This window comes from Sinocyclocheilus anshuiensis, unplaced genomic scaffold, assembly GCF_001515605.1.
Source record: "Sinocyclocheilus anshuiensis isolate Anshui unplaced genomic scaffold, SAMN03320099.WGS_v1.1 scaffold1472, whole genome shotgun sequence".
Taxonomy (NCBI): Eukaryota; Metazoa; Chordata; class Actinopteri; order Cypriniformes; family Cyprinidae; genus Sinocyclocheilus; species Sinocyclocheilus anshuiensis.
The window spans coordinates 788,149-801,451 of NW_015542453.1; the positions used below are offsets into that span (position 1 = coordinate 788,149).

Here is a 13,303-nt window from a genome sequence, read left to right on the forward strand (position 1 = left end):
TTTTTAAGACTCTTTCCATACATTTTAAGACCTCATCGCCACTCCAAGTTTTAACCTGTTACATCGGCGACACTTTAACTTACATTTACTATATATTGATTGTAAGATAGCACAACTAAACAGACTTACTTTGTGATAACTCCTTTTCAATACAACATAATTCAGAAGTGGGGAACGAAGCACAATATAATTAATTGAGTGACTAACCAATGCAACCCAAGAAACCAATAAAGACCAATAAACAAAACAACTGACAAAACTTATAGAGGAGGGAATATAAAGCTCTCCGAGCTAACGGGGCAATGAGTTCACGCAGTATATTCAAAAGAAGTATTTGTCATATCAGCTCTTATAACTGTCTGCAAACCATAGCTGTTTTGTGGAACACTTCTCATGACAAACATCTGACTGATCAGACAGTTTACCTGTGATTACGGAGTGCTTGATTTGATGCAGATTGACAGAGTGTCCCAAATTTAAAAATGTAATTTCCATCCCTAAAATACATATTTTACAGTCACTGTTATGCACATTTATCATAAACACATCTCAAATGCTTCCTACTAGTTTGGCCCAAAACATTTAGCAGTTTTATTACAGGTAGAATGCAAAATGTTTCAGTACAAGCATTTCAACCAAATGTAATTTATGCAATATTTCAAACCTTTAACCCACTGGGGAAAATCAACCCATGGCAACAGTTTAAAAGCAGCCCAATTTCGTGGCAAAAACAACAACAACCCTGCATCCAACACGAGCTGCTGGAGTCAGATTTGACTGATCACGGGTCAAAAGTAAGAAGAGATAACTGGAGATGTTAGAGGATTTGCTCAACAGATCCCGAGCTCATTGACAAATATCTTTTATCATAAGATGTGCTCCCTTTACACAGTGTGCGCCTGCCACGCCAGATCGCGAAATCGAAAGTGAAAGTGAACTGTGACTGCGAGCGCTCATCCAAAAGGATTTAAATACCCCACATATTGATAGCGGTGCCCTAATGCGCGAAAATTATATACAATATTAGAATGTTTGTGGGAGCGGACACAAAAATCGCAGGAGCGGATGGGAGTATGCGGTAATGGTCAGAAATTCAGCGCGAGCGGGATCAACAAGCCCCGCGCTATCACGCAGCTGTGCAGTCAGTCAGTGAGCGCCGTAACAGATGAAGTCAAATCTTGCGGGATTCCATAAATAAACTACACAGAACCCCACTATTCGGACAAATATACATAATGAAAAGATGATACAAAATGTAATACCTTGGAAAATGGCATTTAAGACTTTTTAATACTTTTTAAGGGCCTTAATTTTCTCTAAATTGATTTATCAACTTTTAATACTTTTTAAGACCCCGCGGACACCCTGAGGCCAATACAGTCCAGAGATAGAAAGAAAAGGGGGGAAAAAACAGACTTAACCTTTGGCTCACCTGGAAAACCAGTTTTTCAGTATTTTGAGGAGCACGTACTGCAAAATTTACAAGGTTAAGGGCAAAAACCCTGGGGGCAGAGGATGGGTGGGGAACTCCGAGTCAACCACTGAACAGAAGTTTAGGAGACATGAGCAAAGCAAAAGGAATGGATACAGAAAAAGCCATAATACTGACCTCTTCCATCAGTTTCTCCAGGGGATCTCCGTTCTTCCACAGGCTGCGCTGCACCCAGCTTATCACTTTTGAGTACAGTTTGCCATTACCTGGCAAGTTCAGGTTGTCCTCTAGCATAACCTCCAGCTATACAGACACAATTATATATGATATTATAACAAATTAAACGCAAATAACATATGCGTATATATATATATTTTATATAATATATATTTATATACTTTCAGCCGAGGAAGTTTAAGGAAGTCATCCTGTTCTGAGATCTCCTGAAGATGATCCTGTATAAACGCATCAATCTTGCCCAGAAGCCGCCCATCAGCCATTCTACTAGCAAAGTTGCGGTATGAAATGGCACTCTGGGAGTCCATTTTTGATAGTAGGTAGTCTCCACAGATCTGCAAACAGGATTCCGAAGATTAGGGGACTGAATAGTAGTGTATAGATGAGAAAACTACCATGTAAATGCCTGTACATACCTGTTTTACCCTCTCCAATTTGAGCTTCTTTGCTGCAGAATACACATCACTAACCAGATCTTTATCTGCCTTCAGTCTGTCAATAGATTATGGGAATATATGAAACCTGTATGTCCTTGAAATGATCAATGTGAAAAGTTAAGTATGTGTAAATAAAAAGTTAAGAGTAAACTTAAATATATTTACTGGGCTGTGTAGGCATAGTTGAGCAAGATCTCCACAGCATCGGGGCTGAGGTCATCAAATTTTACCAGCGAAACCCCACCCTGTGGCTCAGAGTCAGTATTAAAAATCTCAAATAGGTAAGGACTGCTGCAGGCCAGCACAGCCTTATGGGCCATCAGCTCATGTCCACAGACCTGCAGAAGAACCATTATAAAGTATGTTGTAAATAGAGATCTGTGCTACAGAGAGCCTTTATCTTCAGTTCAAAAGTATAAGAAATTAATACTTTATTCAGCAAGGATGCATTTACTTGATCAAAAATGTCAGTAAAAACATTCATAATGTTACAAAACATTTCTATTTATTAAAAATTCTCGAAAACGTATCATGGTTTCCAGATGAAAACATGAAACAGCACAATTGTTTTGATGATAATAGGAAATGTTTCTTGAAAATAGAGTAATGGCTGCTGGAAATTCAGCTTTGCCATCATAGAAATAAATTGCAATTTAAAATAGATTAACATAGAAAACATACCAACACATAATACAATTAAAAAAAAAATCAAAATATTGATGTTTTTAACCATATTTTTGATCAAATAAATGCAAACAAAGTGAGCATAAGAGACAAAAGACGACAAAAAAACTTTTGATGGATAATGTAAAAATATGGTCATGTTTATTTTTTCTGAAATAAAGGTGGGGGGGGGGGAATGTCTTACCTGCAGTCTGACATCACAAAACTGGCCGCTTTTACGCAAAGCATTCATTTTGGCCACAGTAGAATCAAGGAAGCTCTCATCTTCAAATATTAAATATCCGTTGGGAGTCATTTTGTTGGATCTATCAAAGTCAAGGAGGCAAACACAGCAAAATGAGAACGACTGCTTTGCATTCACAAATGCAACATGATGAGAAGACCCACATGGAATCTATGGCATTTTGTACCACATTTTCTACAATGACTGTCTGGGATATCTAAAATTAATTTAAATATGGTATAAAATGTGTTAAACTGAGCTGAGAATGCTACACATATTAGAGGGCATCATCAAAAGTAGCTAAATATTTAATATGAACATGTAAGGAGTGGGGGATGTGAAGAGCTCTCTGAAATTCTGCAGAAATTCCCACACATTCCTGTAAAAATTCTGTGGTCACAGAGTCCATGCAGGTCTGGTGAGGAGACACACTTACCAAACAGGTAACACAAGAACAGTCTTGCTCTAAGGCACTTTCAACAGAGGGTACCACACACAGATGTTTCTGAATAAGAGGCAGTGGCGTGACAGGTCGTGTCTGATGTCACTCAGCGGGTTAAAGAATACAAGTCCTACCACCTTGACTACACATGATGACCTGAAGAAGTGAAAGAAAAATGCATTCAATTCAAACAATCACAATTCAACTACAGCTAATAATAAGAACAGTTTCTTGAGCTTCAAATCAGCATATTAGAATGATTTCTGAAGGATCACGTGACACTGAAGACTCCAGTAATTACTGCTGAAAATTCACCTTACAATCACAATATTTAAACAGAAAACCTTTTTAAATTGTAATTTCACAATATTTCTGTTTAATTAAATATATGCAGGTTTGGTAAGCATTAGAGGCTTCTTCAGAACCCTTACTAAACACTGATACAAAAATAAAATAATTATGTTCAGTTTTGCCATAGCCAGTGTTCACACATCTTTTCACTAGGGATGTAACGATTCACTCAACTCACGATTCGATTCAATTCACGATTTTGATTTCACGGTTCGATTCGATTCACGGTTTTATTCTATTTTTTTACAAAATGAGATTTAAGACAAATTATAAATTAAATGTGCATGTCGATTTTCAACCGGCTCACGGTTAATTGTTACATCCCTACTTTTCACCAATGAATTCTTTTAGCTTTTCAAGTAGTTTTAGATTTCTATATTTTCTATAAATATTCTACAACTGTATTTGACTAGAAAGTTACATACTGATTATAGAAAATCCCCTGTCTTTTCCAGGCCTGGAAAATCCCAATTAAAACACTAATATTTCTAGATTTTCCAAGGCTGTGGGAAGCCGGAATTTTCGTTTACCAAAACTGTAACCACCAACTTGTATTTTTTGGTCCATATCAATATCCTCGGTTCATATTATTGCTTCTAACAGCTTTGTTTAACTGTAAGGACAAACAATTGCATCATTACTTACAAAACACAAATTAGTGTTCTAGACCTAATACACTACATTTAATGTCTATAAGTTTTTTTTTAAAGGGGTCATATGATGCTTTTTTAAAGATCATTATTTTGTGTATTTGGTGTAACAGAATATGTTTTTTGCACACTGTTTTGTCCCACTTCTCAAGAATGACTGGTATACAAAGATATTGCATAAATAAATAAAAATCTGATTCATCAATTATTTATACACTGTGGTCTACTGAGCTGTCTTTCTGCTTTGTCGAATTATATTAAAGTATATCTATAATTAAGTCCCAGAATCTTTCTCTCGCTCTAGTCTTTGTTAAAAATATCAAGGTTTATGGTCATTCTTTTTCAGTGCATAAGTTCACTTCAGATAGGAGGCAAACTTATGCAGTTTGATAAACACAGAAAATAAAGTCTATAATAAAGAAGACTGTATTGTGTGTCGCTTCATAAGAAATAAGTATTAAATAGATGCCATATTTCCTGTGATGTAATTTTGCAATTTGTTCCAGTTCCTCTGTGGAGATGTATTATGTAACCACCTCGTCACTGGCACAACTGAAGTGCCTCCACCTCAGCCTGCTGTCTCCATGGTTTACAGCCACTTAGAAAAAGAAACATGAATATGTAGACAGACGTGCCTCCTCCTGCCCTCCTTATGGATCCTCTATGCAAACTGTTGTTCAGTTGAGCATGGCTTACATAATGCACTCTGCTGAACATGGTTTGACAACATAAGTCATTTTCATAAGTCAAATTCAGTTTTATGAATTTTATGAATACATTTTAATTTTATGAATACATTTTTATTTTATTTATTTATTTTATTTTTATAAAATATATTGTAATTTTATTTCTAAATGTCTTGCCATAGTTTTTATTTGTTTACTAATGTCACCTTAAACTGTTTACTTGAACTTGACTGTGTGTGACAATTGTCTCTGAAGCTGGTTTGGAAGTGATAATCATTATGAAAAGTGCTATACAAATCAATTTAATTTAATTTAAATTTTTTAATTTAATTATTATTCTTCCTAATATTGCCATATTTCTAATTAAGGTAGTAGTAATAATAATAATAATGTATTATACCTTTAACTGCCTGCTATTTTTCCACATGCAGTGTAAATGGGTGTGTATACAGTACATGAATCTGTACTCATATTTTACTGTTCTCTATTTTTATTGCACTGTTTTTATATTTGAAGAAGACGCCACTCACCCTATTTAGGTTTATTTTGCAACAACGGTAAGCCAACTGTACAGTGTCCCTTATTTTGTATGGAACCAGTAAGAAGTGCTTTGGTTTAAGTTGTGTGGAGATGTTGTTGTTAATTGTGTGGAGATGTTGTGCACTTACGTCTCCATAGCGACTGCCACACACAAGTAAGATTGCTTGTTAGAAAACAATGCCAATTCATTTGTACAACACAATGGGCTGAAAGCTCCTCTGCTGCTTCTGACAGGACAGGTGGTGCATTATTACTCGTATGGAGATCTACAGACAAACACCTGTGGCATGACAACAGAATATAATCATTCTCAGACAGTCCTGAGCCACACGTATATAATCAAGACATCTCAAGTGAACTCAGACTCAGGTTTATTCAAGTGTTTCATTGGTCTAATTAAAATGAGCTATGTGACATACTGTATAGTGTTTTATGATAATCAAATATTTATTTATAAAAACACACTAGCAATTTTATTTATTTATTTTTTGGAAGCAACTAAGTGCTAATTTTTTGTACAAAATGTTCTAAATATATGTCAAATTTACCTGAAATGTGCGATTTAAAAGAAATTCAGGTTTCATGTTGCCATTGTCCAGTGTGAATTTGTTTGACAAACTTACATTTATACTTACTTTCTACTTACATTTATATTTACATTTACATATATTTAGCAGGCACTTTTATCCAAAGCAAACGAGGAATACAACAAGCGATTCATCATAATGAGGCACATAACACAAGAAAGAAGTGTTCGTAATACAAAGATTCAGACAGGTAGTACAAGCTAGAAAAATGGAGGGATTAAGTGAAAGCTATATATATATATATATATATATATATAAAGATGTAAATTTTTTTAATTAATAATTTTTAATATATCATTTTGTAATTACATTTTTATATATGTTTAAGATGCGGTTAAATGCTCACGAAGAGATGCATTTTCAGCTGTCTCTTTAATATTGTCAGGGACTCTGCATAGTTTTATATTTTTATATTGTTTATACTTTCACATTTTAGTTAAATTTATAGCAATTTTGCATCATTTTATTCGTTTTTGTTTTCGATACCATGTACTTGTCAGACCATTGTCACTGAGGTATGTTGACATTTAAATCAGCTTGTTGTAAATGTTGGTGGTAATAATATATCCAGAAAAAAAAAATACTAACAAAAAAACCCTTGTCATTGCCCTTTACTGCGAAGAAGTGAAACTGGCAGATTTCCAGGTGATTCTTATCAGCAGTCAGTAACAGTTCCTGGTAGTCATACCTGATATCAATAAATAACTGTTTGTGATCAAATATACAAGTAGGTCTTCTTTTTTTGGGAACAGACCTAAATCTTTTAATCCTTTTCTTTGAAATCCTGGTTTGGATTATTTGAATTGCATTTGAATGCAATCAGCACCGTATCTTGCTGTATTGTGTAAGAGTGTATATTTAATTCATAGTTATCCACCCACTCCTGCTCTGGTTCTCAGTCTTATATAAGACATCAGGAATGCCATATCTCTTCTCTCTATAATATTTTTTGGATTCATTGGTTTCTGAGAAATCAAAATAAACTGTACATTGTGTTATTGATTTCTGTTAGGCCTTTATTGCTATGGATCAATGACCTGGAATAAGGAGAGCTTCATTCCCATGAAATCACAAACCCAATGAATCTAAATAACTTCTTTATCAATATTTCCAAAGGACATTCACTCCAAATATATTATCATTGATCTTTGAACTTGTCACATGATGCCACTTCTTTTGACCCACATTTAAATTAGATATAAGAATTTTACGTCTACAAGTGCATATAATTGCAAAGGAAACAGCGCCCCCATGTGACTGATATGAAAAGCCCTGAGCGAAATAACATCACAGTGCATATTTTGGCTAAAAAAAAATGTACTCACCCTCAGGCCATTCAACACGACGATGAGTTTGTTTCTTTGAATAGATTTTGAGAAATGTTGTATTGCATCACTTTCTCACCAGTGGATTCTCTGCAGTGAATGGCTGCCGTCAGAATGAGAGTCCAAACTGATAAAAACATCACAATAATCTACAAGTAACCCACACGACCCCAGACCATCAATTAATGTCTTCTGAAGTGAAAAGCTGCGTGTTTGTAAGAAACAAATACACGATTAAGATGTTCTTTTACTTCAATTGGTTTCTGGCTAAAACCAAAAGTACTCTCTCAATAATATTGCTTTCTCCAGTGAAAAAGTCGTCTCGCCTTAATCAGGAGAGAAATATGCACAGGTCACCTTTTACAAGCGAAAACCGCCCAAAACAGTTCTAAACAAATATGTTGGTTGATTTTTATATGAGAGAACAACAGGGGATGGACTTTTCCACTGGAGGAATGGATTTTTTGGATAGTTTTTCTTTTCTTTTCATTATTATTATTGTAAATAGGTCGTTTAATTTTATTTTAGTTTCAGTTATTTTAGCACATCATTAAACTAATAATCTAGCGTAGCGTTAGTTCTGGCAGGTCACGTTAGTCAAGCTCGCATCAGCTGACCTTCAGCTGATCCCCATCTACCTATGGGACTACGACACCTATCTAAGCATTTTGTCAATCATCTTTGACGATAGTGGTCCTGACAGAAATGAGAAATGTTGCCTTGGCAACAAGCTATAATTAATTAAAGTTTTTTTTATTTTAAATTTCTTTTATTTCATATAATGGAAATGTTATTTTATGGTTTCAATTTTAATGAACTATAATAACAGGAGAAATGTTGCCTTGGCAACAAGCTATAATTAATTGAAGTTTTTTTTATTTTAAATTTCTTTTATTTCATATAATGGAAATGTTATTTTATGGTTTCAATTTTAATGAACTATAATAACAGTCACACTGCAGACAAACATCTCTCACGCACCTCAAACAGGCCTTTAGGTTTGCATAATCTACAAATGAGTCTACAAAGATGGAAAAGAAGTGACAAAGTTTGTATTCATTTCATTTATTTTTCAAAAGGACCATACGATATAAAAGGAATATTTTATAAGGCAGTTGGTAAACCATTTCATAATTTTTGCACTTAACCATATGATTGACTGGTGTGATGCAAACACAACATTCACTTGGAATCGTAAATGAACAAGTGGAGACTTCCTAGGGTTGTTTATGTATGGCTTCAATTATGGCAAAAACAAGCAGACCACAGTGGAAGCAAAATTCTCCATCACAGCTTGAGTGCTAGCTGTGTGTTTGGTGGGAATTGTGAGCGTACACAAACACTTGTGTGTCTCAGAGGTTAGCTATATCATCAGCACCTGACAAAGTCTGAGTTCAAAGTACATGTTGATGTTAATCATGTTCTACAACTGCTAACATCTAATACAGTTCAAAAATGCTGTGATCAAAATATACATAAGCTTTTGTTGGACAATCTAATAATACTCAACGTTATAAAAAATTTAACTCATCGTTTTTGTAGGGAGTACAAAAACACACTAGTATTCATCAACAATTATGACAATAAAAACGTTTTTGGCAACTTAAGAAAAGTTATTCCCTTTTTTGTTTCTTAAAACGTGATCCCGGTATGATATGAAACCAAAGAGATGCTAGAAACGGCATGATTTACTGAAGGGACTGTGGAGGAAAATAAGCACTCTGATCACAAGAAATTGAGCTGGAAAGCACAGGTGTTCATATAAGGCTAGATTCAACAACCAGCTCTGAACTTATATATAATGCAATGCAAATAGGAAAAAGCAAATACTGATGTTGGCATGTTTAATAGACCAACTCTGATTATGTTTTAAAAAGAAGAGAGTGCAATGTAAGAATCCTACGAACTAAAGCTTGATCACCTTCTTAAAGGGCTAGTTCACACAAAAATGAAAACGCTGTCATCTTAATGTGTTTGACTTTCTTTCCTCTGTTTAACACAAAAGAAAACATGGAATGTGGTTTGGACTTCAAAATATCTTCTTTTATATTCCAGTTCCAGTTTTTGAACAACATGTGGCTTAGTAAACGATGACATAACTTTCATTTTTGGGTGGACTATCCCTTTGAGTAAAACAAAAAAACAACAACTCCAGAGTAGCATCACATACCACTGCGAAGATTGAGTCATGTAATTGCATGTACTGTTTGTTCTGTTTTTTGAGACTTTACATCAGGACAGGCATGAGAATGTGAAGTACGTGAAGTGGACGAGTAAAGAGACGTTTCCTTTGATAATAGCTAAAATGTCCGTGCTTAATATCTACTGAGGTCAACAATAACATTTTCTCATTACCGTTCTGTTAACATAGATCCAAGGTGCGTATCTTCACTGCAAGAAATCCAAATGGCACTGTAATGTTTGATCGTTTAAAAAAAAAAAAAAAAAAAAAAAAAAAAAAAAAAAAAAAAAAAAAGGGGGGGGGGACACACATATATATATATATATATATATATACACAAACAAAGAAAAACAAGTAGAATAGAAAGCTAGAGTTTTTTTTTTTTTTTTTTTTTTAAAAAAAAAAAAAAAAAAAAAAAATAAAAAAAAAAGGTGAGTGACTGGACATCCTCCAAAGTTTGGCAGTGTGGGAAACCAGACCACGAGGGGTTGTGCCAGCCAGTCCCTCCACCAACCCTGCCTCGGTGCTGAAGTTTACACAGTCTTCCTGGCCGTGAGCACTCTGACGATGGAGCCCACACCTCCAGCTGAGAGAGCCTATACAGACAGAGAACGACAGAATTTGGGTTTGCAATGGTCCTATGTGACACCATTCCAAGATATCCTATATCCTAAAGATTTTCATCTTTAGGTGAACTATTCCTTTAAAGGTGACATATCATGAAAATCTGACTTTTCCAGGTTTCAAGTGCTATAGTCCCCGGTGCATCTACCAACCAAGGAAATGTGAAAAAGATTACCTCAGTAACTTTGTTTTGGTAAGCCTTTTTCTGCAAGCGTCTGAGAAAACGAGCGCGTCTGATTTAGCTCCCTTGGTGATGTGGCAAAGGGATCTCATTATAATATTACCGCCCCTTAATCTGTAAGTTTCCACCCACGGTGCCTTCATTTTGATTTCACAAGTGACAACGATGTACTAGCTTTAACGCCATGGCGAAAGTTCGAGCAAAGCATGCTAACTGTTCTGTCTTTTAGTCTCCTTTAAAGAAATGTAATTACCTTTTCATGCCACTGCAGTAGGATGGCACTGCTGTTGTCTGAGGGTCTTTCAAAGCCTCTGTAGATGTATTTCATTAGGAGATCAACTCCAGTCTTATCCAGAGATTGAACAGCCTTTTCTATATCACTAGTCTTGAAGGAGCTCAGCACTTTCAACATGAGGTCTTCAGCCTGTTCCTGCAAACACACACAAAATGAACTACCCTTGAAAACATATCATGAATCCATTCATTTGAGATGTTTATACACTTTTTATACACTTCTAATCCTATATGGCCATCTAAATAAGTGACTTAAGTAAATATGTAAATGTGAATTTTACACAAACATAAATTATACTTTTTTTTAATAATATTTAAAAAATATACATAATATATAAAAAAACATTAGAAAAGAAGGTCCAAGGCACTTCTTTTAGCTTTTTTCTTTTGCTAAATTAACTTGTTTTAGCTGGGTTTTAGCTTTTAAACCGAAACTGTTCAAACTTCAAGCTTTTAAATCTACTTCAAACTTTCTGGCTAAGCTTTTTCAAGCCAACTTAAAGTGTGTCTACTAACTTTTTTATCTAGTTATTGTTTAGGCTGTTTCCTGTTGTAAAGTATTGATCAGCTTATGTTGTTTTCTATGTTGTTGGTGCTACATAAATAAAATTGCCATGACATAATATTTTATCCATGTAATTTTACTCTGTGCAATACTCGTTTTCAAAGCCTTAAAAATACATATTTTGTTATTTGTTAATTGAGAAGAAATGATGTCAATTAAATTAACTGTCAATTAATTGTCTCCAGCCCTAACAAAATTTTCAGTATTTGTACTAAGTTCCATGACTTTCAAGGGAACCTTAGCAAATATCTAAAGGGGCCTCAAGATGACTTAAAATTATTTAAAATAAAACAAAACAATCATAAACTAAAAAACAAAAACCTACATATTTTTTTATTCAATTCACCCCCTAAACAACTGCTTTTTTTTCTTCCTTTGAAGAACCAGGCATCCCACATTCTTGGAAAACATAAATGAAGTAGATCTTTTTCAAGAAAGATCATTTTGAAAATACAGTTATAGTTTATAGTTAAGCCAAGCTCTAAAATATTTTATCAGGTAGCAATTGCGAATAATTTTTTTTTCATCATTAATTCCAATCCAGTAAATCCTGAACAAGGACCACTGGCAGAGGATGATCATGCTAAAAGTTTTACATAACTGATACGTTAGATACTCAGCTTTAACTCACCTTCACATTCTGGTTCTTGGTGTTGATGGGTGGATTCTTCAGCACTGCCTGCAGAGCTCCCATCAGGTTCCCTGTATCATGCACTAAGGAAAACCGCAGGACGCCAGAAATCACATCTAGCCACGAATAACATTCACTCTTCAATGATCACTACTCATAAATTTAAAATGTTATCGGAAAGGACATATCAGAAGGTGTGAGGAATTAAAAAGAACCCGTGCAACCGGAAGCCGGTGGCATCCGGAAGTGTTTCTACAGCAACCTCATTCTAAGTAATTGCCACATCTACAAGATACAGCTTCACGTGTTGCACTTTAAACACTATAGCCGTAATTCAGCGTTTTTAAAAGAACCTAAAGGCTGGGATCCGCAGTGCAAACACTGTGAAACGTGCATATCCCAAATGAATGAAGTGACTGACTAACGTTACCACACCCATGTCTGGACAACAGAAATAATCTATTATAGCAATTCAACGCCAACATATCAAGAGCTTTCAGAAAACGACTAATCAAAATACAATACTGCAAGTAAGCAGGGGATCTATGGAACGTAACAGTAAAAGTCATGGGAATGGAAGGATATGATCTGATGAGAGAATCCACCTCAGCCTCATCCGGACCTAGTTGATTTTCTCCACCGTCCTCCTCGTCGACAAACTTGTTTTCGTCGTACTCATCCACATCAACCTTTCTGAATCGATCGGACACTGTGTTCTTCGACATGGCTGGTGTGATCAATCAATCAGAAGATGTCAGTTTATAGAGAATAGTCCCAGCACTTACAGGAAGAAGCTCGGTGCTTGTTGACTTCCGCATAGAAAGCCCCCTAGTGTCAGTGGCATGAATTAAAACCTACACGTGTCGTCTCATGTCAAACTCTAGGGCTGTGTCCGAAATCGCCCCCTATACCCTCATTCACTCTTCCCTACATTAGGTCACTAATTCAGTTCACTAGAAGGAGTGAATGAAAACGAGTAGTGAATTCGGACACTGAGTGCACCGGAAGGAATGGCGCTTTTGCATAGTTTGTGCTTGCTGTTTATTAATCATTTGAAACTAGCAAACTAGCAGCTCCAGTAGTAAGATTAAAGGATTTATCTTGAACTCTGTCACGGAAATTATGTATAAACCCTAATCAAACAATTTAATAATCAATTTACAATGAATTTATACCCGTGTTGTACATTATGCTGTACGCCATGGATGAGCGCTTTGTAAAAATGAACGGAT

General features: G+C 35.3%; 2 protein-coding genes across 4 annotated transcripts in view; both read right to left on the bottom strand.

Moving 5' to 3' along the window:
* ivns1abpb (influenza virus NS1A binding protein b) overlaps window positions 1-3,614 on the bottom strand; it is a 10,178-nt gene extending 6,564 nt beyond the window's left edge. For 2 of the 3 annotated variants that reach the window (XM_016493244.1, XM_016493243.1), the window contains exons 1-6: window positions 3,450-3,614; window positions 2,975-3,095; window positions 2,272-2,444; window positions 2,086-2,161; window positions 1,831-2,004; window positions 1,610-1,735 (exon numbers count right to left, since the gene is read on the bottom strand). In XM_016493244.1, coding sequence (XP_016348730.1) covers window positions 1,610-1,735; window positions 1,831-2,004; window positions 2,086-2,161; window positions 2,272-2,444; window positions 2,975-3,085 — 660 coding nt within the window. In that variant the 5' untranslated portion in view covers window positions 3,086-3,095; window positions 3,450-3,614. Of the gene's footprint in view, window positions 1-1,609; window positions 1,736-1,830; window positions 2,005-2,085; window positions 2,162-2,271; window positions 2,445-2,974; window positions 3,096-3,449 lie in introns of those variants that run through there. The other variant, XM_016493245.1, reaches the window with a different exon arrangement.
* Window positions 3,615-10,196: 6,582 nt separating this feature from the next.
* On the bottom strand, window positions 10,197-12,898 carry LOC107693740 (actin-related protein 2/3 complex subunit 5-like). The gene is made up of 4 exons (XM_016493246.1): window positions 12,657-12,898; window positions 12,072-12,144; window positions 10,835-11,011; window positions 10,197-10,372 (listed from the first exon to the last, which is right to left on the bottom strand). Exons 1-4 carry the CDS (start codon window positions 12,794-12,796, stop codon window positions 10,310-10,312), a joined length of 453 nt encoding a protein of 150 aa, XP_016348732.1. The 5' UTR covers window positions 12,797-12,898; the 3' UTR covers window positions 10,197-10,309.
* Window positions 12,899-13,303: the final 405 nt, after the last annotated feature.